Source organism: Eretmochelys imbricata, chromosome 2, assembly GCF_965152235.1.
Source record: "Eretmochelys imbricata isolate rEreImb1 chromosome 2, rEreImb1.hap1, whole genome shotgun sequence".
In the NCBI taxonomy this organism is placed as follows: domain Eukaryota; kingdom Metazoa; phylum Chordata; order Testudines; family Cheloniidae; genus Eretmochelys; species Eretmochelys imbricata.
This window is the reverse complement of record NC_135573.1, coordinates 162,817,678-162,844,961: the sequence shown is the minus strand read 5'-3', so window position 1 is coordinate 162,844,961 and position 27,284 is coordinate 162,817,678. Positions and strand designations below refer to the sequence as shown.

General features: G+C 40.4%; 1 protein-coding gene across 2 annotated transcripts in view; it reads left to right on the top strand.

Moving 5' to 3' along the window:
* The window catches only part of FHOD3 (formin homology 2 domain containing 3), a 614,532-nt gene that overhangs the window by 42,482 nt on the left and 544,766 nt on the right, over positions 1 to 27,284 (top strand). For both annotated transcript variants that reach the window (XM_077810937.1, XM_077810936.1), the window contains exon 2: positions 16,798 to 16,904. In XM_077810937.1, coding sequence (XP_077667063.1) covers positions 16,798 to 16,904 — 107 coding nt within the window. The remainder of the gene's footprint in view (positions 1 to 16,797; positions 16,905 to 27,284) is intronic.

The window sequence follows — 27,284 nt, the reverse complement described above, 5'->3', positions numbered from 1 at the left end:
ATGGACAATTACAGAAAAATAGTTAGTGCTCGGTGATAGGCTGATGTCCTTAAACGTGAGGGTTTATATTTATTTCTTCATAAAAAAAATCCCCAAAAACTAATTATTGGAACAGTGGATGTTCCCATTATCCATAGACATGTCTAATCCTATTTGAGCACTCCCCTCCCCCACCCCCAAGGTTTTGCGCTCAACGTCTAGTGGCAACGAGCACAGGCTACCTGTGCATTGTGTAAAAAACAATTGCCTTTGAGTTAGTTTTGTAGTTGTATTTTGAATGAGGTTAAATAGGAGATTTTCTTCGTATTGTTCATTATTTTGTATATGGCCTTCGAATCTCTTCTCATTCACCTCCTTTCTAAACGATCTCTGGCTTTTCAGTCTTTCTTCAGGCCTGATCCAACATTAGTTGAAGTCAGTTGGAGCCTTTTTATTTATTTCGGTGGGGACTGGATCAGGCCCCAAGTATGGACATTTTTTTGTGCCGCTAATTATTTTTGTCACTCCTCTCTGAACCCACTCTATTTCTGTTACATACATTTTGAGATAGGACAGCCAGAATGGAAGACACAGGGAGAGCATACCATTGATCATATAATAGTATTATATTATTTACTCATTGCTTAAGCATCCATATATTTTGTCTGTAGGAATTATCTTGTAACCAAGTCAGGGAACACCCATGTGGTCCCAACTCAGTATTATTAGTAGTATAGATGAGGCCCTAAGAAGCACAGAGGTTCTCTTTACTTTCATACCCTGTTCTACAGGGTAGAAACAACTTTTTTTATACTAAGGATTAAGATCTCTTGGCAGCTAATCAAACAGAAGAAAAAAGTGGATGATGACTAAGCATTGGTGCCTAATGTGTGTTCTGGAGGGGAAAAAAATACCTCTCAGGATCCGTTGTGCACTGTTTGAAAACCTGGAAGGGAGAATTCAGGAGAAAATATGCAGACTATAGTATTTTCACTGTCATTCAGTGCTCCCAACATTATTTTCCACTTTTTCCCTTAACCATCTCTGTTTTTATCTTTCTATTTGTCCAACAAAGATTCCAGCATACATTTGAGCACTCTATTAAATGAGCACCTACACCAGTGCTAGAAATGGATGTAGTCTATATTACTTTGTATTCCATTTGCTACAGCTATAAATTATATAGTAGTTTGGTTGGCTTTTTAGGAGATAATTTTTTATTCCAATAACATATTGATATGCTAAATCCAGTAAGAGTAGTAACTGCTGAGTTCAGTAAACACCTCGTGTTTTTAACTGTAGTCTTTAACAGAGTGGAGGATGGATGGAATAACCGACTGATGGAAATATGAGCGCTAGGGAGAAGAGATTGCAGGTTGTAGAATAATTCCACATCACTTCAGAAAATATTTGGAAAATGGAAACGCTCCATGGTTATCATAAATTCAAGAACAAGCAAGAAAAAAAAAGCCAGATGAAATCACATTTTTCAAACTATATATGATTTTGTTTTTCCTGGGTTTCATATTATCTTTAAAAGCATGATTATAGTAGTTTGACCCTAGAGATTTTCCTACACTTCAAAAAAAAAAAAAAAAAAAGCTGAGAACTAAAGATTCCCAAAATGACAAACTCCACTGAAGCTAATCCTTCCCTCCCTGTCTTGGTATATCCCCTTCTTAGAGAACATAATTATGTCCATTTCCCTGTATACCTTCACAGTAATTCTCACCAAATGGTATTGTGAACATGTCAGGTGTAGGCATCCCCAGTGCATCAGCGAAAAAAGTTATATGTAATTCCAAAAAAAGTTTTCTGGTTTTATAGCTATTTTACAATCTGGTCACTCAAAGAAATACATGTAACAATGTCGGCTAGACCCAACTCCGATTACTCTTAGTGAGGAAAAGCTGCACTGGCGTGAAAAACATAGCAGTATGCAATCTGCAAGCCAAAAAATTGTGATGTGAAGACAGATACATTACTCTCATCCTTGAAAAAAAATCACTGAAAATGTACATTGAGTTTAGTGCTGAAGCACCAGAAAACACAGCCGTTCCACTTTTCAGGGAGTTCAAGTTTTTAACTGCATTCTTTCAGTCCCCTAAGTTGAGCTTCGGGTGTTTGGGTTGAATGAACCCAGTCCTCAATGCAAAACTCAGTTGAAACTGTTGAAGTTTGAGTGGTTTCAGGTCGAAACTAGTCATTTTGCATGGTTTGTTGCATATTTTAGTGAAATTTAGATTAAGTTTTTGTGAGTTAATATTAAAAAACAGCAAGAAAAAGCCCCTATGACCAGGCTAGTTTCATTCAATTTGATGTTTCATTGCAAATATTTTGAGCCTCTCCCCCCACCTCTTAGCATACTGTTTGTAATCATGCTAAGGTGCTTGCAACTGGGAATCCTGGAACTCTCATGCTTATAAAAACCTACTCTACCAGATCCTAGACTGTAGTCCTTGGAAGATTTTCCATTGGTCTCCAGAACGAAACATTTAGAGAGCCAAACTATAAGGGACTGGATTGTTGGGCAAAGAGGTGGTTTGGGCAACAGGGGTACCATGCTGTCTAAAGTGGCTCAAAGCTGTGAGTGATAATCTCAGGTCAGACTGTCAGAAAATAGGGCAGACACCCCAAACTAGTGCTATATTCTATGATTAGATCTCTCCAAGTCAGTAACAAATGTGACTTCCTGGATCACTATATTAGTCTTACCATGGAGTCACAGTCAGTCCACTTAAGCCCTCCAGTTTATGTTGTCACCCAGACAAACTGGATTTTGTGAGAATGGTCACTATACTAAATTTCACATCTCATTTGGATTGGGAGTAATTTAAAGGATTGGTCACTTACTCCCAGATCAATTGGTACCCTGGATTTTACCAAAGACAACACTGGCAACTAATTCTCTAGTAAACTAACTAAAGATTTATTACCTAAGAAAAAAGACATGAGAGTTGCTGAGAGGTTAAAACAGGTAAAATACATTAACAGGTGAGTCAGAGTTTGTAAATCCAAAATGATAGCAGAGATATAGTAATCTGTCAGTTCCAAAAGTCTCTCAGGGTACCCAGAATAACTCCAGGGGTCTCTGTCTACTTGTTCAGTATTTCCACCCTGTTGGAATCCAAACAGTCCAGAGATTCAGGATTATTCCTTGAAATCCATTTTATAGCTTCTTCGCACAAACAACTAGCCGACAGTCTCACTACCCACATGGGCATTTTCTGATGATAGTGAGTGAGGAATACACTTAGCATCTATGAACTCCCATTGTCATACACAAGGGCCCTTACTTTGAAATTATCACTCTTCTTCATTTGCATTTTCCCAAAGCTTCAGCTGCATTTAATGGGTTATTTAGTTATAAGGATATACATAATGTGAACGCCTGTCATTACATAGGAATAGATAATTGAGAACAATACAAGTAACTGTCCATTAGTTTTCATGAAGTTCTAACACCTGAATACACTCTTCATTAACACACCGTTGATCAAGGGTTATTTAATTACAGGGTATACATAATGTACAAGGAAAAGGAGTACCTGTGGCACCTTAGAGACTAACCAATTTATTTGAGCATGAGCTTTCGTGAGCTACAGCTCACTTCATCGGATGCATACCGTGGAAACTGCAGCAGACTTTATATATACACAGAGAATATGAAACAATACCTCCTCCCACCCCACTGTCCTGCTGGTAATAGCTTATCTAAAGTGATCATCAGGTTGGGCCATTTCCAGCACAAATCCAGGTTTTCTCACCCTCCACCCCCCCACACAAATTCACTCTCCTGCTGGTGATAGCCCATCCAAAGTGACAACTCTTTACACAATGTGCATGATAATCAAGTTGGGCCATTTCCTGCACAAATCCAGGTTCTCTCACCCCCTCACCCCCCTCCCAAAAATCACACACACAAACTCACTATCCTGCTGGTAATAGCTCATCCAAAGTGACCATTCTCCCTACAATGTGCATGATAATCAAGGTGGGCCATTTCCAGCACAAATCCAGGTTTTCTCACATCCCCCCCACCCCCATACACACACAAACTCACTCTCCTGCTGGTAATAGCTCATCCAAACTGACCACTCTCCAAGTTTAAATCCAAGTTAAACCAGAACATCTGGGGGGGGGGGAAACAAGAGGAAATAGGCTACCTTGCATATTGACTTAGCCACTCCCAGTCTCTATTTAAGCCTAAATTAATAGTATCCAATTTGCAAATGAATTCCAATTCAGCAGTTTCTCACTGGAGTCTGGATTTGAAGTTTTTTTGTTTTAAGATAGCGACCTTCATGTCTGTGATTGCGTGACCAGAGAGATTGAAGTGTTCTCCGACTGGTTTATGAATGTTATAATTCTTGACATCTGATTTGTGTCCATTTATTCTTTTACGTAGAGACTGTCCAGTTTGACCAATGTACATGGCAGAGGGGCATTGCTGGCACATGATGGCATATATCACATTGGTGGATGTGCAGGTGAACGAGCCTCTGATAGTGTGGCTGATGTTATTAGGCCCTGTGATGGTGTCCCCTGAATAGATATGTGGGCACAATTGGCAATGGGCTTTGTTGCAAGGATAAGTTCCTGGATTTGTGCTGGAAATGGCCCACCTTGATTATCATGCACATTGTAGGGAGAATGGTCACTTTGGATGAGCTATTACCAGCAGGATAGTGAGTTTGTGTGTGTGGTTTTTGGGAGGGGGGTGAGGGGGTGAGAGAACCTGGATTTGTGCAGGAAATGGCCCAACTTGATTATCATGCACATTGTGTAAAGAGTTGTCACTTTGGATGGGCTATCACCAGCAGGAGAGTGAATTTGTGTGCGGGGGTGGAGGGTGAGAAAACCTGGATTTGTGCTGGAAATGGCCCAACCTGATGATCACTTTAGATAAGCTATTACCAGCAGGACAGTGGGGTGGGAGGAGGTATTGTTTCATATTCTCTGTGTATATATAAAGTCTGCTGCAGTTTCCACGGTATGCATCCGATGAAGTGAGCTGTAGCTCACGAAAGCTCATGCTCAAATAAATTGGTTAGTCTCTAAGGTGCCACAAGTACTCCTTTTCTTTTTGCGAATACAGACTAACAGGGCTGTTACTCTGAAACCTGTCATAATGTACAAGTAACATAATAGCAAACTACAGGAGTCTGACAGACAAAAACAATACAGTCAATATCTCCTTTGATCTCGATTACCATAGGAGTGAATTAGTTTGAATGCAGACTAGCAATTAACGCTTCTTTGATATTCACATAGAAGTGAATTGTCCTGAGATTCTGGCATGCACTGGCACCTGGACTGTAAGCATCACAAGGGGATCTCTTTCTCTTAAAGTGATCAACAGAATGAAAGAACTGTAGAATCACTGACTTACTCCTTTGTATCTAACCATTGCAGCAGATATACTATGTATATTCACAGTATTTAATTACATCCATTTCAGAGACCCCTGAAATAGCAAGGTACAACAGGGTATATTAAGACTTGCGGTCTTAACTCTGGACTTCCTTCAATTTGTTGCTTAAAGTCAGATCCATAATATTTGTTTAACAGTTTTTTGTTTTTGTTTTTAATTTCTTTATTTCAATGATAGTAAAATAATTAATGGAATATTTTATTGGCATTGTATTGTGCCAGTGGTTCCCTTGACTGTAAGGTGCTATTGATGTTATGTTTCGTACATTCAGATACATCACCATTGAAAGATATTTGTGCTGTAGAGGCTATAGAGCGGGAGGTAGGATGTGATATGGGAGTCTGAGATCAACCAGGAATGTAGGATGAGGTCACAAAGCAGAAACCTTCATATCATAGCAGCAAGTTCTCTTAATTTAATTTGACTCTGATACCTTAGCTGAATCCTGCAAACACTTAAACTTGTGGTTAAGTTTACACTCTGTGGGTAGTCCCAGTGATTTAAGTGGGACTAGTCACAAGATGTAAAATTAAGCCCATGCACACATTTAAGGCCCTGTTCCTGCAAAGTTTGTAAAGCATCTTGAGGATGAAAACAGGTGTTTAAGTCCTGACTATTAGCAGTTAACTCAGTAGGCATTAGAGTGCTAATAATATTTACACATAAAAACCTTAGTTGAAAACCATTGAAATGTAGTTAAAAATATGGAAGCAGTTCTTGTGCCTGCTGTTTCATTATGTAAATTCACTGCCTGACCATACTGTGAATTTCACCCTCAAAATAAAAAATTTATAAGTTTAATTTTTCTCCAAATGTAGGCCCTGATTCTACAATGAGTTCTATGTGAATGCACCCTGAAGTCAGTGGGGCTTTGTGTAGGTGCAGGGTTTTGCTCTTGTGGAGCTCACCGTTAGGTGCAGGTCTTAGTTTTCAACCTGAGCCTTGTGGCGAGACTTGTTTTTGTAAATTTTGTTTGTTTGTTTTTAAACCTTTTATGGTCCTGAGTTACAAAACTGTATTAAACCAAACCAAACAAAGAAAAAATCCATAAAAAACAAAAACAGATAAGTGAGTTGAAAATAAATTTTGTTAGTACAAATAAGTACCATCAAATACCCTCTCCAAACAGTTTCTCCTACATTGGGATGCTGTGTTGTGAAATGATCGTAAGAACACACGTAAGAACATGAGTATGGCCACACTGGGTCAGACCAATGGTCCATCTAGTCTAATATCCTGTCTTCTTACAGTGACGAATGCCAGGTGCTTCAGAGGGAATGAACAGAAAAGGCAATCATCAAGTGGTTCATCCCCTGTTATCTACTCCCAGCTTCTGGCAAACAGAAGTGAGGGACACTGAGAGCATGGTGTTGTATCCCTGCCCATCCTGGGTAGCAGCCGTTGATGGACCCATCCTCTGTGAACTTATCTAAGTATTTTATGAATCCTGTTGTAGTTTTGGCCTTCAGAACATCTCTTGGCAAAGAGTTCCACAGGTTGACTGTGCATTGTATGAAGAAATACTTCCTTTTGTTTGTTTTAAACCTGCTGCATATTAATTTAATTGGGTGACCCCTAGTTCTTGTGTTTTGTGAAGATGTAAATAACATTTCCTTATTCACTTTCACCACACCAGTCAAGATTTTACAGACCTCTGTCACATCACCTCTTAATTGTCTCTTTTCCAAGCTGAAAAGTCAAAGTCTTTTTAATCTCTCCTCATATGGAAGCTGTTCCATACTCTTAATCAATTTTGTTGTCCTTCAGTGTACCTTTTCCAATTCCAATATATCTTTTTTTAGATGCGGTGACAGATCTGCACGCAGCATTCAAGATGTGGGCATATCATGTATTTATATAGAGGCATTATTTTCGTTTCTGTTTTATTATCAATCCCTTTCCTAATGATTCCCAAGTTTCTATTAGCTTTTTTGACTGCCGCTGCAAATTGAGTGGATGTTTTCAGAGAACTATCCACAATGACTCCAAGATCTCTTTCTTGAATGGTAACAGCTAATTTAGACCCCCATCATTTTGTATGTATAGTTGGGATTATGTTTTCCAATGTGAAATATTTTGCATTTATCGACATTGAATTTCATCTGCCATTTTGTTGCCCAGTCACCCAGTTTTGTGAGATCCCTTTGTAACTCTTTGAAGTCAGCTTTGGACTTAACTATCTCAAGTAATATTCTATCGTCTGCAAATTTTGCCACCTCCCTGTTTACCCTTAGGGGACACCACTATTTCCCCCTCTCTATTCTGAAAACTGACCATTTATTCTGGCCCTTCATTTCCTATCTTTTAACCAGTTAGTGATCCATGAGGAGAACTTCCCTCTTAACCAATGACTTCTTACTTGGCTTAAGAACCTTTGTTGAGGGAATTTGTTAAAGGCTTTCTGAAAGTCTAACTACACTATATCCTCTGGATCACCCTGGTCAACGTGTTTGTTGATCTCTTCAATGAATTCTAATAGATTGGTGAGGCATGATTTCCGTTTACAAAAGCTGTGTTGATTCTTCTCCAACAAATCGTGTTCACCTATGTGTCTGATAAATCTGTTCTTTATTATAGTTTCAACGAATTTGCCTGTTACTTAAGTTAGGCTTATTAGCTTGGAATTGGGAATCACCTCTGGACCCTTTTTTAAAAAATTGGTGTCACGTTAGCGATCCTCCAGTCATCTTGTACAGAAGCTGATTTAAATGATAGGTTATGCACCACGGTTAGTAGTTCTGCAATTTCATATATAAGTTCCTTCAGAACTCTGGTCCTGGTGACTTATTACTGTTTAATTTATCAATTTATTCTAAAGCCTCCTCTAACATCAATCTGGGACAGTTCCTCAAATTTATCACCTACAAAGAATGGCTCAGGTGTGGGAATCTCTGTCACATCCTCTGCACATTGTGTGTTATATATTGAAGAATGGGGATTTGCTATGCGACCTGCAAGTGTCAGAGCTGAAATATGCAGAATCTTTGGCACTCGCCTTTGGTATAAAATACAGTAACTCCTCACTTAAAGTCATTCCGGTTAATGTTGTTTCGGTGTTACGTTGCTGATCAATTAAGGAACATGCTCGTTTAAAGTTGCGCAATGCTTCCTTATAACGTCTTTTGGCAGCCACCTGCTTTGTCCACTGCTTGCAGGAAGAGGAGCCCGTTGCAGCTAGCTGGTGGGGGCTTGGAACTAGGGTGGACTGACAGCCCCCCATCAGCTCCCCTCTCCCCTAAGTTCCCTGTGCAGCAGCCGCCCAGCAGGCTATCAATTGCCAGCAGTTCAGTTGTCCCTCCCCCCACTGCCATGTGCTGCTCCTGCCCTCTGCTTTGGAGCTGCTCTCCAGAGCCTCCTGCTTGCTAGGGGGGAGGAAAGGGCGGGCTAATGTTAGGGTGTCCCCCTCCCCCCGCTCCTGCACCCCGCTTACCCCATCTCCATAGAGCAGGGGGGACACACAACAGGGCTCAGGACGGAGGGAGCTTTCTGGCAGCAGCTGCTGTGGTCTCAGCTTGCTGATTAACTTAACAAGGCAGTGTACTTAAGAGTGGTGTCAGAGTACTTAAAGGGGAAATGTGCATCTCTCTCTCACACACACACAGTAGGGTGTGTGTCTCTGTCTCTGTCTGCCATGCTGTCTCCCCTCCCTCCATTCGTGCTGCCTTGTAGAATGTGAGGCTACATTAAAAACGAGTTAACCCTTGAGAGCTCAGCCAATTGCTAGTTCATCATTTAGCAGTAAGGCATTCCCTGGGAAATATCCACCCTCTGACTCCACCACCTGAACCAAACTTCACAATCATCATCGCTGTGTACAGTATTAAATTGTTTGTTTAAAATTTGTACTCCGTGTGTGTGTGTGTGTGTGTATAGTCTTTTGTCTGGCAAAAAAAAAAAAAATTTCCCTGGAACCTAACCCCCGCTATTTACATAAATTCTTATGGGGAAATTGGATTCGCTTAACATAGTTTCACTTAAAGTCGCATTTTTCAGGAACATAACTACAATGTTAAGTGAGGAGTTACTGTAGTACACTTTTTTATTTCTATCTAGGTTACCCATTGAGAATCAATAACAATAGTAATCATCTGTCACATTTTAAAGGCTGAGTCACATGCAGCTGCAGAAAACCTATACATCTGATGAACTGTAATAATGTTAATGAAAGTTTATTGATCAAAACAGTTCTTTCTGAATACAGAATAAAATAGTCTTTGTTCTGACCCTTTGATAATAACCAGTTTGACCTTAAAGTCTGGAGAGGCTATTACAATTCTGTTAATAAATCACACTATGGTGAATCACTAAGACCTCTTTGCAATTTGAAATAACGTAGATATGAAATCTGAGTTGTTGGGGACAGTCTTCCATCTTTGGCAAGAGGGGGTTTAGTAAAGCAGGTGGAGGAGGAGATGGCTCGGGCAAGGACAGATTTGGCTTTCACAGGGCCCAGTAATAGGATTGTTATTCCACTGCAGAAACAACTGACCCAGAAAGGAGCATAGTGAAAAACTGAGCAGTGGAAGTGTGCAAACATGACGGGCTTGTAATATATACAATCAAGAAGGCTTAAAAAGTTTAAAAAGAAAGACTGAGCAACAAAGCAATTTAGTTTTGTCTGTTACAGTCAACAGTTTTTCTCCACTATGAAAACCACTCTTTAAATGGATAAAAAGCATGCCAAAATTAACACGAGCAATTGCCATCCAATGATAGTTTAAATTAGGGATGAGTGGAGAGGTTTGGCTGCGATAAGAATTGTGTGAACCTTTGCCAAAAACTAGTAGTATGAACCAAACATTTTCTAATGTTTGAAACTATCAGGTAACTTTAATAATTAAATGTCCTCCCCTTCCTTTTATTCAGCATCTGTGTTCATCTCAGTAACGTGTGGGACTGGAAATGGCAAAATGCAGCAGGACAAGTTGTCCTGACAGTTCCATCTAGACTAGGGTTTCCAAACTTGGTTCGCGGCTTTTTCAGGGTAGGCCTCTGGTGGGCCGCGAGAGGCTTTGTTTACCTGAGCGTCTGCAGGTATGGCCGTGCGCAGCTCCCAGTGTCCGTGGTTCGTCGTTCCCGGACTCTCAGGTAAACAAAGTGTCTTGTGGCCCATCAGGGGCTTACCCTGAACAAGCTGAGAACCAAGTTTGGGAATCCCTGATCTAGAACTATTAGAAATCTGATGACAGCCTGTTGTGATATTTCCAGTTCTGTCTTGTAGAGTCAAGTTGTTCAACTAGTTTGTGTAAACTTCAGGAAACAAATCACCTGTGTTGTATCTCCATAAACATCAGTGGGCTTGTGCCTAGTATAAATTCGGGTTCTGAACCTTCAGTACTGATCTGAACTGAACCTTTTGGAAGTTGTCTATCACTAATTTAAATGGAAGATGAAACCCTGAAAATGGTTTGCTCTGATCTGTACATCTGCTGGCTATCAGCTTGTAGCCAACGTCAGAGTGTGCAGGACAATAATTAGAGGTGCATGGATTTTGCAAACATAACTATAGAAACCTATGTGGGGAAATCACTTGATAAGTTGCTTGCTGAAAAATACAGTCCCATGGCCCCAAGGTTTTTTTGAGTGAAAGAAAGTGACAGAAAAAAAAAGACATTTGTAATAATTTGGGACAGTTTTCTCTTTTTAAAATAAAATGGAGAGTGAGTGAGTCCTGGTATATATCCCCTTGGCTCTTGCCAAATTGACTGTCAGTACTCTGGGACAGACAACTTAGAACAACCAAGGAAAGTCCACTTCAGACACAGGCTCTATAACCAAGCTAAGCATTCTGGAGAAAAAGAAAACAGCTTCTCCAAAGTTTCAGTTGGCATGGCAATAAGCGTGTTGCATTTATGTTGCCTAATTGACCCTTTAGGCTTTTTGAATAAGAAGTGTGTGTGCGCATACTCAGGGATGGGGAGGGGCTGTAGTGCCTACAGACTTCACATTATTCAGTCTGAAAGCATGTGGCTAATGTGTTAGAGGCAAGTGCCCCATTTCCCCCCTCCCTGCCAACAATCTTTCGGTTTTAGCTCTTGGACAATAAGAAACTAAAGACAATAAAAGCAAAAAAATGGCAGACTAAGATTTAGTTTTATTCAAAGCCGGAAAAAGTTTCCATTGTAGTTTCGAAAGCGGACACTGGGCATTTAATTGTCTTCAGGTAGCTGGCTAATAGCCTGCTTTCCTTCCTATTGTTCTTTTTGCCCTCTTGCTCCTTGTTCCTTTCAGTGCTGCATTTAGAAAGAGCTGCAAAGTTTAAGGAAACTAGGAGCTTTTTTCCGTTGCTTAGCAATAAGAGCTACATTGTGAGGAGAAATGGGGCATAGCTTTTTTTTTTTTTAGAACTGACCAACTGAGAAACCTTCACTGCCTTTGTGCTGCTGTTAAAGCTATGCTGATGGATCCTATTGAGCTCAGTAGCCTTGCAGTAAAAATCATTTTGGCACAAAGAAATAGGAATCTAACCAAAACTATTTTTTAAAGGTGACCAGCAAAATAAAAAAGAATACATTGGCATCCCATGTTTTTTATTTCCTTATAGTATTTAAAGAACCTATGAGAGTTCCATTCCCCTCCCCTCCACCCACCCATTGTCTGCTTGAGATTTAGATTCAAATTTTAGGTGTTCTTTACCATGGAAGACTTTCTGTGATGACCAGAGAACTAGTGAAGCGATGACATCACAAGGGGCAGGAGTGGCAGCTGAGCAATTGGGTCCTGATCCTGAAAATAGCTCCTTTCAGTTTACATTTGGGCCAAGGGTGTCCTTACCCTTTGACAGACTAGGTTTAGGTTAAGAAACAATAGGAATTGTGTTTTTTAAAATACCTTTTGCTGTGAATTTTTAACTCTTTGACTACATTTTTCCGTTGCCTTTCACATAAGATAAGAGGGAAGGTTCTCTCATGGATCAGTAACTGGTTAAAAGAGAGGAAACCCAGGGTAGGAATAAATGTTCAGTTTTCAGAATGGAGAGAGGGATCTGTACTGGGATCAGTGCTGTTCAATGTGTTCATAAATTATATGGAAAAGGGGGTAAAAAGTGAGGTGGCAAAATTTGCAGACGATACAGAATTACTCAAGATAGTTAAGTCCAAAGCAGAATGTGAAGGTTTCTTATGTCGAGTCTGTGAATAAATTATTTTCTTTGCTGCTGATGAGATCCATGGTTCTAACAGTCTTAACATCCTATTGATGGAACTATCACACTATGTTATCATTGTCTCATTAACAGCATAGATGTAATATGGATGCATCTATTTTGCATATGAGTAATCATTACCCTTTGATGACTTGCTGGGCAAAGTGAGACAAGTTGTTCTCTGTTTTCTGATGCACAGGTATCCACATCATTAACATCAACACCATCCATGATCCTTAAAACATGACTAGTACCATTGTTATATGTTAACCTTGTGGCCGTCTTTGTGGAGAATTGATGGATTAACTAGACAGGAGTCTCTGCTCCAGTTTAGAATTGAGACCATTGGCAGAGCGATCACTGATCTGTGGATAAACAAAGGGTTTCAGTATCTAGGGCTGTCCATCTGGCAACTTTCAGAATTGATATATTGACACACAGAAAAATAGAAAACTCATTTAAAAAGCTTTGTTTTGTTGGGTTCACAAAACAACTTTAATTTTTATGTAGGCCAGAAAAACATGAATCCAGTAAAAACTCAGTTTTATAGATGAAAATGAACTGACCTTAAATCAGAAATATGGTAGTATATTATACATCTATAGTGTATGTATTATAGCAGGTGTGGGCAAACTACGGCCCGTGGGCCGGATCTGGCCCACCAGCTGTTTTAAGCCGGCCCTCGAGCTCCGACTGGGGAGTGGGATCTGGGGCTTGCCCTGCTTCAGCCGGGGAGCAGGGTTGGGTGCTGCTCCATATGGCTCCCGGAAGCAGCGGCATGGCTCCCCTCTGGCTCCTATGTGTAAGGCAGCCAGGGGGCTCCGCTTTGTGTGCCGCCCTGCAGCTCCCATTGGCTGGGAACCGCGGCCAATGGGAGCTGCAGGCGAGGTGCCTGCAGATGGGGCAGCGTGCGGAGTCGCCTGGCCATACCTCCAAGTAGGAGCCGGAGAGGGTACATGCCGCTGCTTCTGGGAGCTGCTTGAGGTAAGCACCGCCTGGAGCCTGTACCCCAAACCCCTCATCCCCAGCTCCACCCCAGAGCCCACCCCCCAGCCAGAGTCTGCACCCCTTCGCATACCCCAACCCTCTGCCCCAGTCCTGATCCCACTCCTGACCTCCAAACCCCTCAGTCCCAGCCCAGAACACTCTCCTACACCCCAAACTCCTCATCCCCAGCCCAGAGCCCATACCCCTAGCCAGAGCCCTTGTCCCTCCTCCCTCACCCCACTCTCCCGCCCCAGCCCAGAGCCCCCTCCTGCACCCTGAACTCCTCATTTCTGGCCCCACCCCTGAGAGTTGTGACCATGTGGGTCAGCTGCCTAGTCCCTAAGCATAGTGATGACACTTCAGACTCCTGCTGTAGCTTAAACATACCCTCTTCCGGAATCCTACTGAAGGTGTGAGCCTTCTGGGTTACAGTTTAACTCTCTCAAGGGCTACATGGTAGTTGTAGCGTAGAACAGCCACACTTTGCACAGAGTTCTGCAACGCTGTTGCTCTTTACTTAAACACACAAGAAACCTACAGATCTGTATGAAAATTGTAAATCAAATATGGATTTTCCCCTCTTCAGCTCACCCTTCCCTTGGAAGTCCTTGGAGAACTGTCTTTGTTCTGGTAGATGGATCTAACTCACTGGTCAGCCTCAACAGGTGACCATAGAGTCCTACCACATGACTTAGTGGCCAGGTGACCTCTCTCCTGATAAACCAGTTCTTCTGGTTGGGAGCCTGTATTTGTCTAGTGCTATTGCATATCATTGGTTGGGCACTTAAGTCAACGGTCCTGTTTTGAAATTTCAGTCTAACATGACCCTGAAGCTCACAGTGAATGCAGCTAGACTCCACATTCAAAATGGAGTTTGCAGCTTGATAAAGATGCATACAGAGAGTTCACTGAATTAATACATTGTATAGATAGATTTCCAAAATCATCACAGCTTCTCATTACAAGAATCTTATAGCTTTGCCAGACTTTAACCATTTGGGCTGAAATTTTCCATTCTGGATGTTTGCTTCTGGCTGAAATTTTTTTGAAAAATTTCAGCCAACACAGTTCAGGTATTTCTGAGAATGAGGCTAGGGAAAAATACGTTGTTTGACCATGTTAAAAATGTCTAATAACCTTTTATTTGAGAAATTCTAGCACTCCCGGGCTTTGGCACAGGGACTTGAAATTTGGCAGTGGGGTGGCCTTTTGCTCTCTCTGTGAAAATCCTCCCAAATTTGGTCAAGATAACTGCAATTTTCCAAAAGCTTCCTGCACATGCTTCGTAGAGACTTGATAGATCTTTTCAGCTAAATTCCCTAAAAATTCCAACTTCACTGGGCATGTTTGAGCCCGGGTCTGCGGGGGCCTGAGCAGGACTTTCCCTACAATTGGAGCTCTGTGATGTTGTAGGCCAAGCACAGGAACTGCTAACAGGGAGCCTGTCTCTACTGTGCTCTCAGTGAACCACCTGCTGGTGCCGAGAGTGAGGAGGAGGCTGTGCAGAGGAGTATGGTCATTGTACAGTCAACCCTGGCAAATGGCAGAGCATTGGAAATATGCACAAATCTTGGGAATGCTGTGTGTTTTGTGGCTATAATCCCATATCATTTCGGATATGGGGGAAGTAATTCCCCTCTCCTTCTGATGGAGTAATTAGCAGGATCTCCAACAGTGGGAATTTGCAGCGATTCCAGTCCCCTGTGTGGCCTGTGTGTGCGTGCGGAGGGGAGTCTAAAAGGAGGAAGAGTGAATCTGCATGAGGTGATTGATCTGTCTTAGTATTTCATAGTGGCTCCTCACAATGGTATCTGAGTGCCTGGTCCTTTCTGTAGGTATTACTTTACTCTCCTCTTGCCTCATCTTGCCTCCCCCTCCCCATTGAAAAGGAGCCAACTTTTTGGTGAAATGCAGCATAGTTAAAGTACTGGAGTAATAGTTACTTTTATGCATACCCTCCATCACCATAGTTTCAGTTATTAGATACATTGTAAAAAGCTTTAGGACAAAAATGAATAATACCACATTCAATTGAAACTGTGGTGACAAATTGAAAATAGGCAGAATGTACCATTTTCCTGTATCTAGCACATCAGATACTTCCTGTTCTCGTCATGCTTTTTATAGACTAAAGTAATCAGATGTTAGTAAAGCACCGTTCCTTTTTCCTAGTTATGCAGTAGAATTGGAGATTGTGGGCAAATCTCCCAGTCCCCATAGTGACAGCAGAACATTTATCTAATTAGTAGTTTCCTTTTTGGCATTTCAGTGAATAAATTAGCATTTCAGTTGATAATCATGGTCTACTGGGAAAAAGTTTCCCAGAGTAGTGTTTAGCCTCATTTCTTTTTCTCTAAAGATTGTATTTCCAGTTTTGTGTAGATTGATATTCCTTCTTAGTCAAAAAGATACATGCCCTAGTTATGGAACTTAATGTAGGTTTTTTTTAATCCCTAAGAATCAAAGAGTTAACTTTGTTTACATTTTTCTTTCCAGTAAACTGAGCCTTCTGTATGTGCCATGCCATTTAAATGTCTACTTCCCAGAAGAATTTAGAGGGATAACTGTGAATAGCTTATGTAAAAGCAATGTTGTTGTTTTTTTCCAAAGAAAAATCTAAACAGAAGTGAACAGATTTTCCAAATCCTAGATTTGGTAGTAGCACAATGATTGTAGACAGACTGTGATTTCAGTAACTCTGGCATAAATCAAAATATACCTTTTGCCTCCTGATCCAAACAATAACCTAAAATAATTTTTTAATCTGAGCAATAGATATCTTTCCTTGAATCTCTTCCTGAGTCAATGATATCGAATTCACTGGAGGGCTGAAGTGTGTGTGTGTGTGTCTATATCTATCTATCTATCTATCTATCTGTGTGTGTCTAACAAACATTTGGCTGCCTATGCCAGCTAGGGCTGAGACCACTGAAGGAAGAGTGTGCTTAGTCTTTGGTGGAGTTTGAGGGCTTAATAACTCAAATGGCTCCTTTAGAAAATTAAGAACTAGTATTGGTCTCCAAATAAGAGAATGCTGTCTGGTCCTCCTTTGCTAGAAGAATAGTGAGTGCAATGTGGACCTCAGGACTTGGTGGAAAAGTGAAAATGGCGGAAAACAGGTGCTTCAACAGGAACATGTGCTGTAAGATTTCCCTTTTTCTGCGGCAAAAAAATTGGCATATCCAAAAGAAGGGCACTGTTTTATAATTTATTAATACAAATAATTACACTATTTTGATTTTTTTCGTTACAGCTTGATGACTGTACACTGCAACTGTCCCATAATGGTACCTATCTGGATTTAGAATCCACCTTAGCAGAGCAAAGGGATGAATTGGAAGGTTTCCAGGAGGATGCTGGGTAAGTAAAATATTTATCAGATTTAAATGAAAGACGTATTTATCAGGACACGTTGAAATGATGGAGATGTGGGCACTTAAACTGGTGCTTTGAGACTCAAATAAGAAAGCAGAAAAGCATAACCTTCATATCTTTACTCACAAGCAGTTGCATTCAATTCCATTTCTAGAAGCAAAAGGTTTTTTTTTTTATTCTTTCTTCACTTTTGTGTCTTTTTCCAAACAAAGACTGCTTAGTGTATGAAATCTTCTAGGCTGGATCTTTTTTCAAACAGTCCTATATAATTTCTGTAGCTTACCCTGATTGGTACCTAGTTCTAGTATGTAGAACTCAGCAGTATTTGTGCTTCCTCTGTAACCTCACCAAGAACCTCGCTATACCCTGACTGTTACTGTATATCTGCTACCAGTTCTCTGCCAAATGATGGCATTTGAGATGTAGACTTCAATGACCTGGATTTTATGACTATAGGCCTGATCCAGAACCCATTGAAGTCAATGGGAAAATTCCCATTATGAAAATTTTTGAGAGAGTGTCTCTCTCTTACAAAACACTGCTCAATGGAGCATATTGAGTATAATATTATAATATAGCTCCTAATAAACTGGCTATTTCTGATAACAGTTGATACTGAGAACAAAGAAACTTACTGATCATCACATACGTTTTATAAGTAAATAAATGAGTAGAGTTTGGTGTCTGCCTGATTTCTGCTGGACCTTCAGGTGACTGCTTATGACAGTTATCTTTATTTTTATTCAAGTTATAAAATGTACAATTTAAAACCATTTCTCCCCCTCCGCCCCCGTTGCATTTTTGTACTTTACTAGGTTTGCATGTTTGTAATTAAGGGCAGGTTTAGACCCTTAACATTTTGAGTATAGGCTTCGCGTATATCACTAGATTGGCAGTACCAAAAGGGCACAAATTAGGGTTGACGTTGGTTAAGTCAGGGGGTTGTGAGGTTGTTACGGAGAGGGTCACGAGCACTGTTCCCTCTAAGCTGTGTGCATGTGTGCGCACACAGATCCTACACCCCGCGCACACGGCGAAACACCGAGCGCACAACAATTTGCACAGAAGCACAACAATTTGCACAGAAGAAGTCTTTTGCGCACACGGCCTGTCAAAAACTAGAGGGAACATTGGTCACGAGCTGCCAGCCTCCACCCCAGATCCCGCTTTGCCTCCAGCATTTATAATAGTGTTAAATATATAAAAAAGTGTTTTTAATTATAACGGGGGTCACACTCAGAGGCTTGCTGTTACGAAAGGTGTCACCAGTACAAAAGTTTGAGAACCACTGGATTATGTCATGTTGCCAATGACAAATTTGGCTCTTTGATTAGTTTATTCATTTTTTAATTTTTCTTCCTATCCATTTTTTAATGTTATACAGAGGATTACGGATATGGTCTTTCTGTAGTTTAATATTTTTTAACCAATCTAAATTGCATCTTCGTTGATTACAGTATGGTGAAACCAAAGGAATGACAAAAATCAGTTGCATAATGGATATGACCTTCTAATAAATGTGGAACAGCATTTTAATCAGTACATTTGGGAATATTTTATGGTGGTTTCTTAAGAAAGGACATTGTCTATAAATGGTGGTCTCCTTAACCATAAAAGATTTTACATATGTACGCAAAAACTGCTATGTATGAAAAAGATAGAATAGTTATTTGGCAGGTAAAGATGGTGTCCTATTACTAGAAGGAAATGAACTCAGTTTATGTAATTTTTTTTTAAGCAAGCTGTGTTCAGATAGGCTTTGCTTTGAACTTTATTGCTGCTCCTTGTTATTTTGAGAAAGATGGCTCTTTTTTTTTCTATTGTGTGTCCCACAAATTGGAATATTCTACCTATCCATTCCATAGTAAAATGATTAGTGAACTTCTGGGTGATAAAAGTCACTGTCTTGTCAGCCTCTGTATAAACGACTAATAAACATTTAATTTCAATTAACAAATTTATTTGAGCATAAGCTTATGTTTAAATAAATTTGTTAGTCTCTAAGGTGCCACAAGTACTCCTTTTCTTTTTGCGAATACAGACTAACATGGCTGCTACTCTGAAACCTGTCATTAATTTCAATTGTAATTCTAATTTCAAATTAACGTTATCTTTTTAAACAATTTTCTTGACACTGTTTGCATAAAAATGTGAGAACGTTATAAATGATAAATATTTCTCAGTGAGAAACATTGAATATTAGAAACTGTACTTGGTTATCTATGTGACTGAGATATAAGAGAGTTTATTTGCTGTTGCACTCAAAATTGTAGAGATTTCTTTCTTCACTGCATTTTGCTTTATCCCAAGATACTATCATGTGTGTAACAAGAGGGTTGTACTTACATTGCATAAAAGAAGAAACACATGTTTTAGGAAAATATAAGATTATCTAGGGCTTCACTGGAGTTTTCTTCCTGTGTGAGTTGTGAGGTCAGTTTTTCCCAGGCATTCTTTCCCTTGTGTTAGCTTCTCCATTGTACTTTTACTGACCTAACTCCATTTCAGCTGGTATCTGGTGATAGCACAAATAAGCAGTTTGATGAGTATGAGGCCCGCCAGTGGCATTCATGACAGTTTTGTCATTCAGGATTGAACAACAACTTTACACCCCCATTTTTCTTTCCACCTGCTTTGGACAAAGTAAATCAATCCACTAAACTCTTCAGAAGTGGCTGTAGTGGGAAAAGATTCAGAACAAACTATGTCCCTTTATGACACATGCCTGCTATGTCTTTTTGATTTAGAAAATTAGGCTTTTTACAGCACCTCCTATTACATAACAGAACCTGCTATCAATTGCGAGGCATTGCAAAACATCTACTTAATATCCTGGTCTACTGTGCCTTGTACTGTCCAACTGTTGTAGGTAGTCCTGTTGGTATTGCTCTTTTCCTTACTTGGAAAATGGGAATAATAATACTTGTCTACCGCCAAAGGGCATTGAGCCTAAATTAATTAATGTGTGTGAAGGTGTCATAAATATAAAGGGAAGGGTAAACCCCTTTGAAATCCCTCGTGGCCAGGGGAAAGCTCCTCTCACCTGTAAAGGGTTAAGAAGCTAAAGGTAACTTCGCTGGCACCTGACCAAAATGACCAATGAGGAGACAAGATACTTTCAAAAGCTGGGAGGAGGGAGAGAATCAAAGGGTCTGTGTCTGTCTTATGCTGGTCTTGGCCGGGGATAGACCAGGAATGGAGTCTTAGAACTTTTAGTAAGTAATCTAGCTAGGTATGTGTTAGATTATGATTTCTTTAAATGGCTGAGAAAAGAATTGTGCTGAATAGAATAACTATTTCTGTCTGTGTATCTTTTTTGTAACTTAAGGTTTTGCCTAGAGGGGTTCTCTATGTTTTTGAATCTAATTACCCTGTAAGATATCTACCATCCTGATTTTACAGGGGGGATTTCTTTATTTCTATTTACTTCTATTTTTTATTAAAAGTCTTCTTGTAAAAAACTGAATGCTTTTTCATTGTTCTCAGATCCAAGGGTTTGGATCTGTGGTCACCTATGCAAATTGGTGAGGCTTTTTATCCAACATTTCCCAGGAATGGGGGGGTGCAAGTGTTGGGAGGATTATTCATTGTTCTTAAGATCCAAGGGTCTGGGTCTGTAGTCACCTAGGCAAATTGGTGAGGCTTTTTACCAAACCTTGTCCAGGAAGTGGGGTGCAAGGTTTTGGGAAGTATTTTGGGGGGAAGGACGCGTCCAAACAGCTCTTCCCCAGTAACCAGTATCAGTTTGGTGGTGGTAGCGGCCAGTCCAAGGACAACAGGTGGAATATTTTGTACCTTGGGGAAGTTTTGACCTAAGCTGGTAAAGATAAGCTTAGGAGGTTTTTCATGCAGGTCCCCACATCTGTACCCTAGAATTCAGAGTGGGGGAGGAACCTTGACAGAAGCATGTTCACATCTGTAGATAGAAGGTGCTATATAAGTTCAAACTATTATCATTAACATTTCAGAACAACATTTTGTGTGAATATTTTGCATAGTGGTGAGATGTGAAAACAAATAACTAGATTATTAGGTTATAATGTAATGGGCTAGATCCACAGCTGGTTTCAGGGGAGTGTACTGATTTACACCAGCTGAGGGTTGTGTTCTGCTGAGTGTTTCATTATTATCATTTGTAGCAAAATAAGATGTCAGAAACAAAATATTTCTGAAACTAGTTACACTAATGGCTGGCCTTTTCTCTTTCGTAGATAGGTGTATACCTGGAGTAACTCCACTGGCTTCAGAGATGTTACTCCAGATCTATACCTTTATAAATGAAAGCAGAATTTGACTGATCTGTACCAAGCCCATCCAAGGGAGTTTCAGGTAATATCACCTGTTATGTGTAAGTCAGTTGGGAAGACTATAAGACTCAAGAGAGAGATCTTCTAGTCAATGTGAATAGTTTCCTGAAACATCCACATTTGCTCTGCAGCAGCAGTCAAAAAAGCTGACAATGTTAAGAATCATTCGGAAAGGTGTAGATAATACAGAAAATATCATAATGCCAGTATATCTATATCTATCTATATATATATATATATATATATATATAGTATGCTCACAACTTGAATGCTGCAGGCAGTTCTGGTCACCTCATCTCAAAAAAAGATATATTAGGATTGGAAAATATATAGGGAAGAGAAATAAGAATGATTAGGGGTATAGAACAACTTCCATATGAGGAGAGATTGAAAGACTAGACTGTTCACTTTAGAAAAGAGACGTCTAAGGGGGAATGTGAGAGTGGTCTATAAAATCATGAGTGGTGTGAAGAAAGTGGATAGAGAAGTGTTATTTACCCCTTCACATAAGGGGTCACCCGATGAAATTAGTAGGCAGCAGGTTTAAAACAAACATAAGGACAGACTACTTCACACAACATGCAGTAAACCTGTGGAACTCATTTCCATGGAATGTTGTGAAGGTCAAAAGTATAACTGGGTTCAAAAAAGAATTAGTTAATTTCATGGAGGATGGGTCCATCAATGGCTGTTAGCTAAGATGGTCAGTAACATAACCCCATGCTCCAGGTGTCCCTAAACCTCCAACTGCTAGAAGCTGGACAGTGGGGTGGACCTCTCAAAATTGCCCACTTCTGTTCTTTCCCTCTGAAGCATCTGGCACAGTCCACTGTCAGAGAGAGGATATTGGGCTAGTTGGACTATTGGGCTGATTCAGTGGAACCATTCTTATGTAATATAGAAAAGTTATATTGTAGGAGTCTGATGTTGCTATGAGTCTTTGACATCAGTCAAGAAGTATTAGTATAGTTCTGATTAAGGCTGAACAGCAATTCAGTGTGGGTTTTTTTTTTTTTGTTATAATGAAATTTACTATACTGTTTCTTTCAGTTGCCCTGTAACTACTAATTTGCCATTAATTTATCCTCTGTATAATTCTCTGCTACTGAAAAAACCTAATTGTCAGTGACCTGGCAAAACCTTTGTTCACTCACATTGTAGAGTTCAGTTTTTCATTTGTTCCGGGTTCATTTCAAGGTCCTGGTTCTTAGCTTCAGCAACCTTAATTGTCTGAGAGTAGTCTACTTCAAGATCCACCTCTCTATCTCAGGACCACTGTGCTCATCAGGCACATGAAAGCTTGCTAAACCCAGAATAAAAGACTCGGGAGCTAGGTGATCAAAGCATTTTTGGTGCTAGGCCCTAATCTATGGAACCCCTTAGAAAGGGAATCAAAATAAGCTCTATCTACCTTCAGAGCCTGGTGCAAAAGACCCTCCTTCACCACAGCCTAGCTACATTAACAAAAGTTGAGATGATGATAGGAGTGGGATGAGGAAAGCACAGTGGACCAAACCCAAGGAAGGTGACAAAGTGGAGTCCAGTTTTAGTCTTTAGTTATATACCTTTCTTATTTCACTGTACTTCATTGCCTAGATACTGCAGTGATTTGTTCTCTCTTGATATCTTAGATAGGTACATACAAAGTGGAAAGGATTAATAATGTTTTCTAAGAAAAAGGATTATATCAGTTATGGTCAATTTACTTTTGAATCTCTGTGAATTTCTTCATCCATAATCAAAATTATTTTGGAAAGAAATCATGCATGCTTGTACACAGGGTTTGAATAAAGAAACAAATCCCAATTGCCTATGGTGAATACAGTATAATACAAATCTTTCCTTGGTAAATGCCAACAACTTGTACAAAATCCATCCAATCTTTTTTTTTTTATTTTAAAGTTTTGTCCCTTAGGATTATGAAGAACAGCTTGAATAGAATGTGAATCAATGCAGTATTATCTTGTGGAATCTGCAGCTTTCACTGTTGCCATTTAGAACTCTGTGGGCAGCTATGAAACTAGCAAGAATCTTAGGTCATTTACACACCATTTCTGCTTGGGATTGTTAGGAATAGCAGCAGAGCCAATCACTGGAACTATCCACTGAGGAGGAGGACCCAGAAAAAAATGCTAGTTGAGGAAGTAGATTAGTGAAGACCCATTTCAGCCACCTTCACACAAGCCAGGAGCCAGTTGGATGAGAGAGAGAGTAAGGATTTCTCTACACAAAGATTTAGTGCACAGCAAGCTGGGCTGTCAGTCTATAGCACACTGGTTTGCCATGTGCTATCTGGCGAGGTGGAAAGAGAGAAATCAATGAGAAGTTGTCGCATGGTGGGCAGGGAGAGAAGTAGGGTAGCAAGAGAGGTGGGGGTGTTTTCAGGAGAAGTGGGAGGAACAAAAAGATTATAGGGCAAAACATAGAGTACACAATTTAGGGAAAGAATGAGAAAGGGGAGGGGAGAAAGAAAAGAGGAAAGCACGTCACTGAAAACAACCCAGGAAAAGATACAGCATGATTTATTATTATAGGGAAGAAAAAAAGCAAAAAATTGTGGAGTGAAGCTAGATTGGAAATAGAAGTTTTAACAAAAAACAAGAGAAAGACAAAGTTACATTTTTAAAATGTTTTAAATAGAAGGTTGATTGACAGTGTGTTCAAATTCAATAAACAGTGTGCAACTGTTTATTCTTTTACACCATAAAGGGCTTGGCTCAGAGGGGCAAGACTCTGTAGGCACAGATATTTTTCGCCTGGTTAATAGGGCTTAGTCCTTGGTATATTGAGTGTCAGATAAAATTTTCAAGTTCCACACTTGTGCACACTTTCTTCTTTTGTTTCTTAACAATTATTTTGCAATTGCGTGAGCAGATACCATCCATAACATGGAGACAGGGTTAGATTGGCTATTTCTTAAAAGTATCCGTGACAGATAATGATTTTTTCCTTGTTACTTTGCTATATTGTATAGTAAGCAAGAAGCTTCATGAAGTTTATGTATTCATAGTGGAATATAATGGGCCAAGTTCTTTTTAAGAACATGTCTTAACAAACTCTAATGATAGCATACAAGATCTAAACACAAAGAATACAAAATTCTAAACCAAAGGATACAAAAGCTTCTTCCAAATGATGGAGAGTCCTTCAGGGAATAGCTTTGTAAGATTTTTACTTAAAAGAAAGATTGTGTTAAGGTGTTTGTGACAAATCATTCTAGCATCAAGACCTTTGAACCATACTGGAGTCTTAGTACAAAATTGTGCTCTACGTTATACTGTGTTGTACTTGTCATTAACATTAGGAAAACCAAAGATGCAAAGTTAAAATTATACTTTAAAAAGCCCCCAAACATTTGAATGTATGGTAAGTCACAGTTCTTCGAGTGCTTGCTCGTGTCAATTCCATTCTAGGTGTGTGCGCGCCCATGTGCAAAGTCATCGGAGTTTTTGCCTTAGCGGTATCTGTAGGGTCAGCTGTGACACTCTCTTGAATGCCGCGTTCATGCTTTGGTATATTAGGTGCTGCCAACCCTACGCTCTCGGTTCCTTTGTACTGCCCAGGACGGTTGGTTGGAGTGCCTTGTCTTGCATTGCAAGAGCATTGGTCGTTCTTGCAGTCCATTGTTCTGTGTCCTTGGCTGTTAGTTGATAGGTACTTAGTTAGACCTTTTAGGATAAGTGTTAGGCCTGGTCTACACTATAGGTTTGTCGGATTTAGCAGCGTTAAATTGAATTAACCTTGAACCCGTCCACACAACGAAGCCATTTTTTTCGACATAAAGGGCTCTTAAAACCAATTTCTGTACTCCTCCCCAACGAGGGGATTAGTGCTGAAATCGACATCGCCGTTTCGAATTAGGGTTAGTGTGAACGCAATTCGAAGGTTTTGGCCTCTGGGAGCTATCCCACAGTGCACCATTGTGACCGCTCTGGACAATACTCTGAACTCGGATGCACTGGCCAGGCGTACAGGAGAAGCCCCGGGAACTTTTGAATCTCATTTCCTGTTTGGCCAGGTGAGCTCATCAGCACAGGTGACCATGCAGCGCTCATCAGTACAGGTGACCATGCAGTCCCAGAATCGAAAAAGAGCTCCAGCATGGACCAAACGGGAGGTACTGGATCTGATCGCTGTATGAGGAGAGGAATCCGTGCTATCAGAACTACGTTCCAAAAGACGAAATGCCAAAACATTTCAAAAAATCTCCGAGGCCATGAGGGACAGAGGCTACAGCAGGGATGCAACACAGTGCTACGTGAAACTTAAGGAGCTCAGACAAGCATACCAGAAAACCAAAGAATCAAACGGACGCTCCAGAACAGAGTCCCAGATATGCCGCTTCTACGCTGAGCTGCATGCAATTCTAGGGGGGCCGCCACCACTACCCCACCCCTATCCGTGGACTCCGATGATGGGATACTCTCCGCCATGCCTGAGGATTTTGCGGACGGGGAAGATGATGATGAGGAGGATGAGCTTGAGGAGAGCACACAGCACACCGTTTTCCCGGACAGCCAGGGATCTTTTTATCACCCTGACTGAAATACCCTCCCAACCCAACCAAGCTGGAGAAGGGACCTCTGGTGAGTGTACCTTTTTAAATACAATGCATGTTATAAAAGCAAGCGTTTTTTAATGATTAAGTAGCCCTGAGGATTTGGGATGCATTCGTGGCCAGTACCAGTACAGCTACTGGAAAAGTCTGTGAACGTTACTGGGGATGGAGCGGAAATTCTCCAGGGACATCTCCATGAAGCTCTCCTGGAGGTACTCTTTTTCTAACTATAAGAATAGTTCAGCTCTGGAATAGGCTTGCAAGGGAGCTAGTGGAATCCCCATCACTGGAGTTTTTAAAAAACAGATTGGACAATGCATCAGGGACTGTCTATGTATACTTGTTCCTTCCTTAGCACAGGGGCTGGACTTGGTGACCTCTTGAGGTCACTTCCAGCCCTACATTTCTATGAGTTTCTATAGCAGATTGCTGGCTAGATCAATTACATGATTATGGTTTCTTTTCTGCTGCAAACAGTCACACAAAGCAAGCAAACAAACACACAAACAATCACCAATCCCTTTCCTCCCTCCCCCTGCCAATAAAAGTAACAACAACAACAAATGCAGAGCTGGTGACAGGAAGACAGTCATGTGATAGGATTTAGTTTCTTTTATGGAGTGAAACACAATTACCTGATCTCAGTTATTAATCAAGCAACCACACTGTGTGTGAATGTAAACTGTGTTCAGAACCAACCATGTGAATAATTGGTAATAAACTCAGTTAAAATGATATTGTGAACAAGGCCTTAGTTTCTGATCTGTACTTCCAGTCTTAACACCAGCTGACTAGTCTGGCAATTAAGCTATTCTGTAAAATCCAATATCTAAATTCCAGACCAACCAGGCAACATCCACAGAGGACACAAGGCAGATGCACTTCCTCTTGCTAGTTCAACCTTGTGATCAAACACTTTGTTGTGGTGGTTTGAAAAGAGAGCACCTAAAACTGAGGAGATCTGACATTCCCTTATATGTAGTGATAGTTTATTATTTTTGTTGACTTGAACACTATATTGACGAATATAAAGTTGAGTGTGGAATCATGGGTTTTGTGCATTCTTAAAGCCACCATGAAGTTTAACTCTGTGCCAGATGGGAAAATCCTGTAGGGACTGAGTTGGAGGCTTCAAATCTGCCCCATTACAACATTTCAGCTAACTGGCCACTTAGAACTCTGTGGTATGGGAGGGCTTGCAATCCTGCTCTTGTTGGCCTATTGAAAAGTAGCTAAGGAAAGTTCTGATCTTTGTGCCTCTTACTGTTCAGGAGGGTGTGCAGCTCACTTGCTGATGGACAGTTGAGAGATGCCTTAGGGTGGGGAGCACCTTGGTTCTCTCTCTCTCTCTCTGACACACACACACACACACACACACACACACAAAGTAACTTGTATTGATTTTTAAACCAATTTAGTTAAATCAGTGCAAAATCTTTTGCAGACACTCTTATTGTGATTTACGGGTGGTTTATTTCAGGTGAGTTTAAAAGCTTTTTT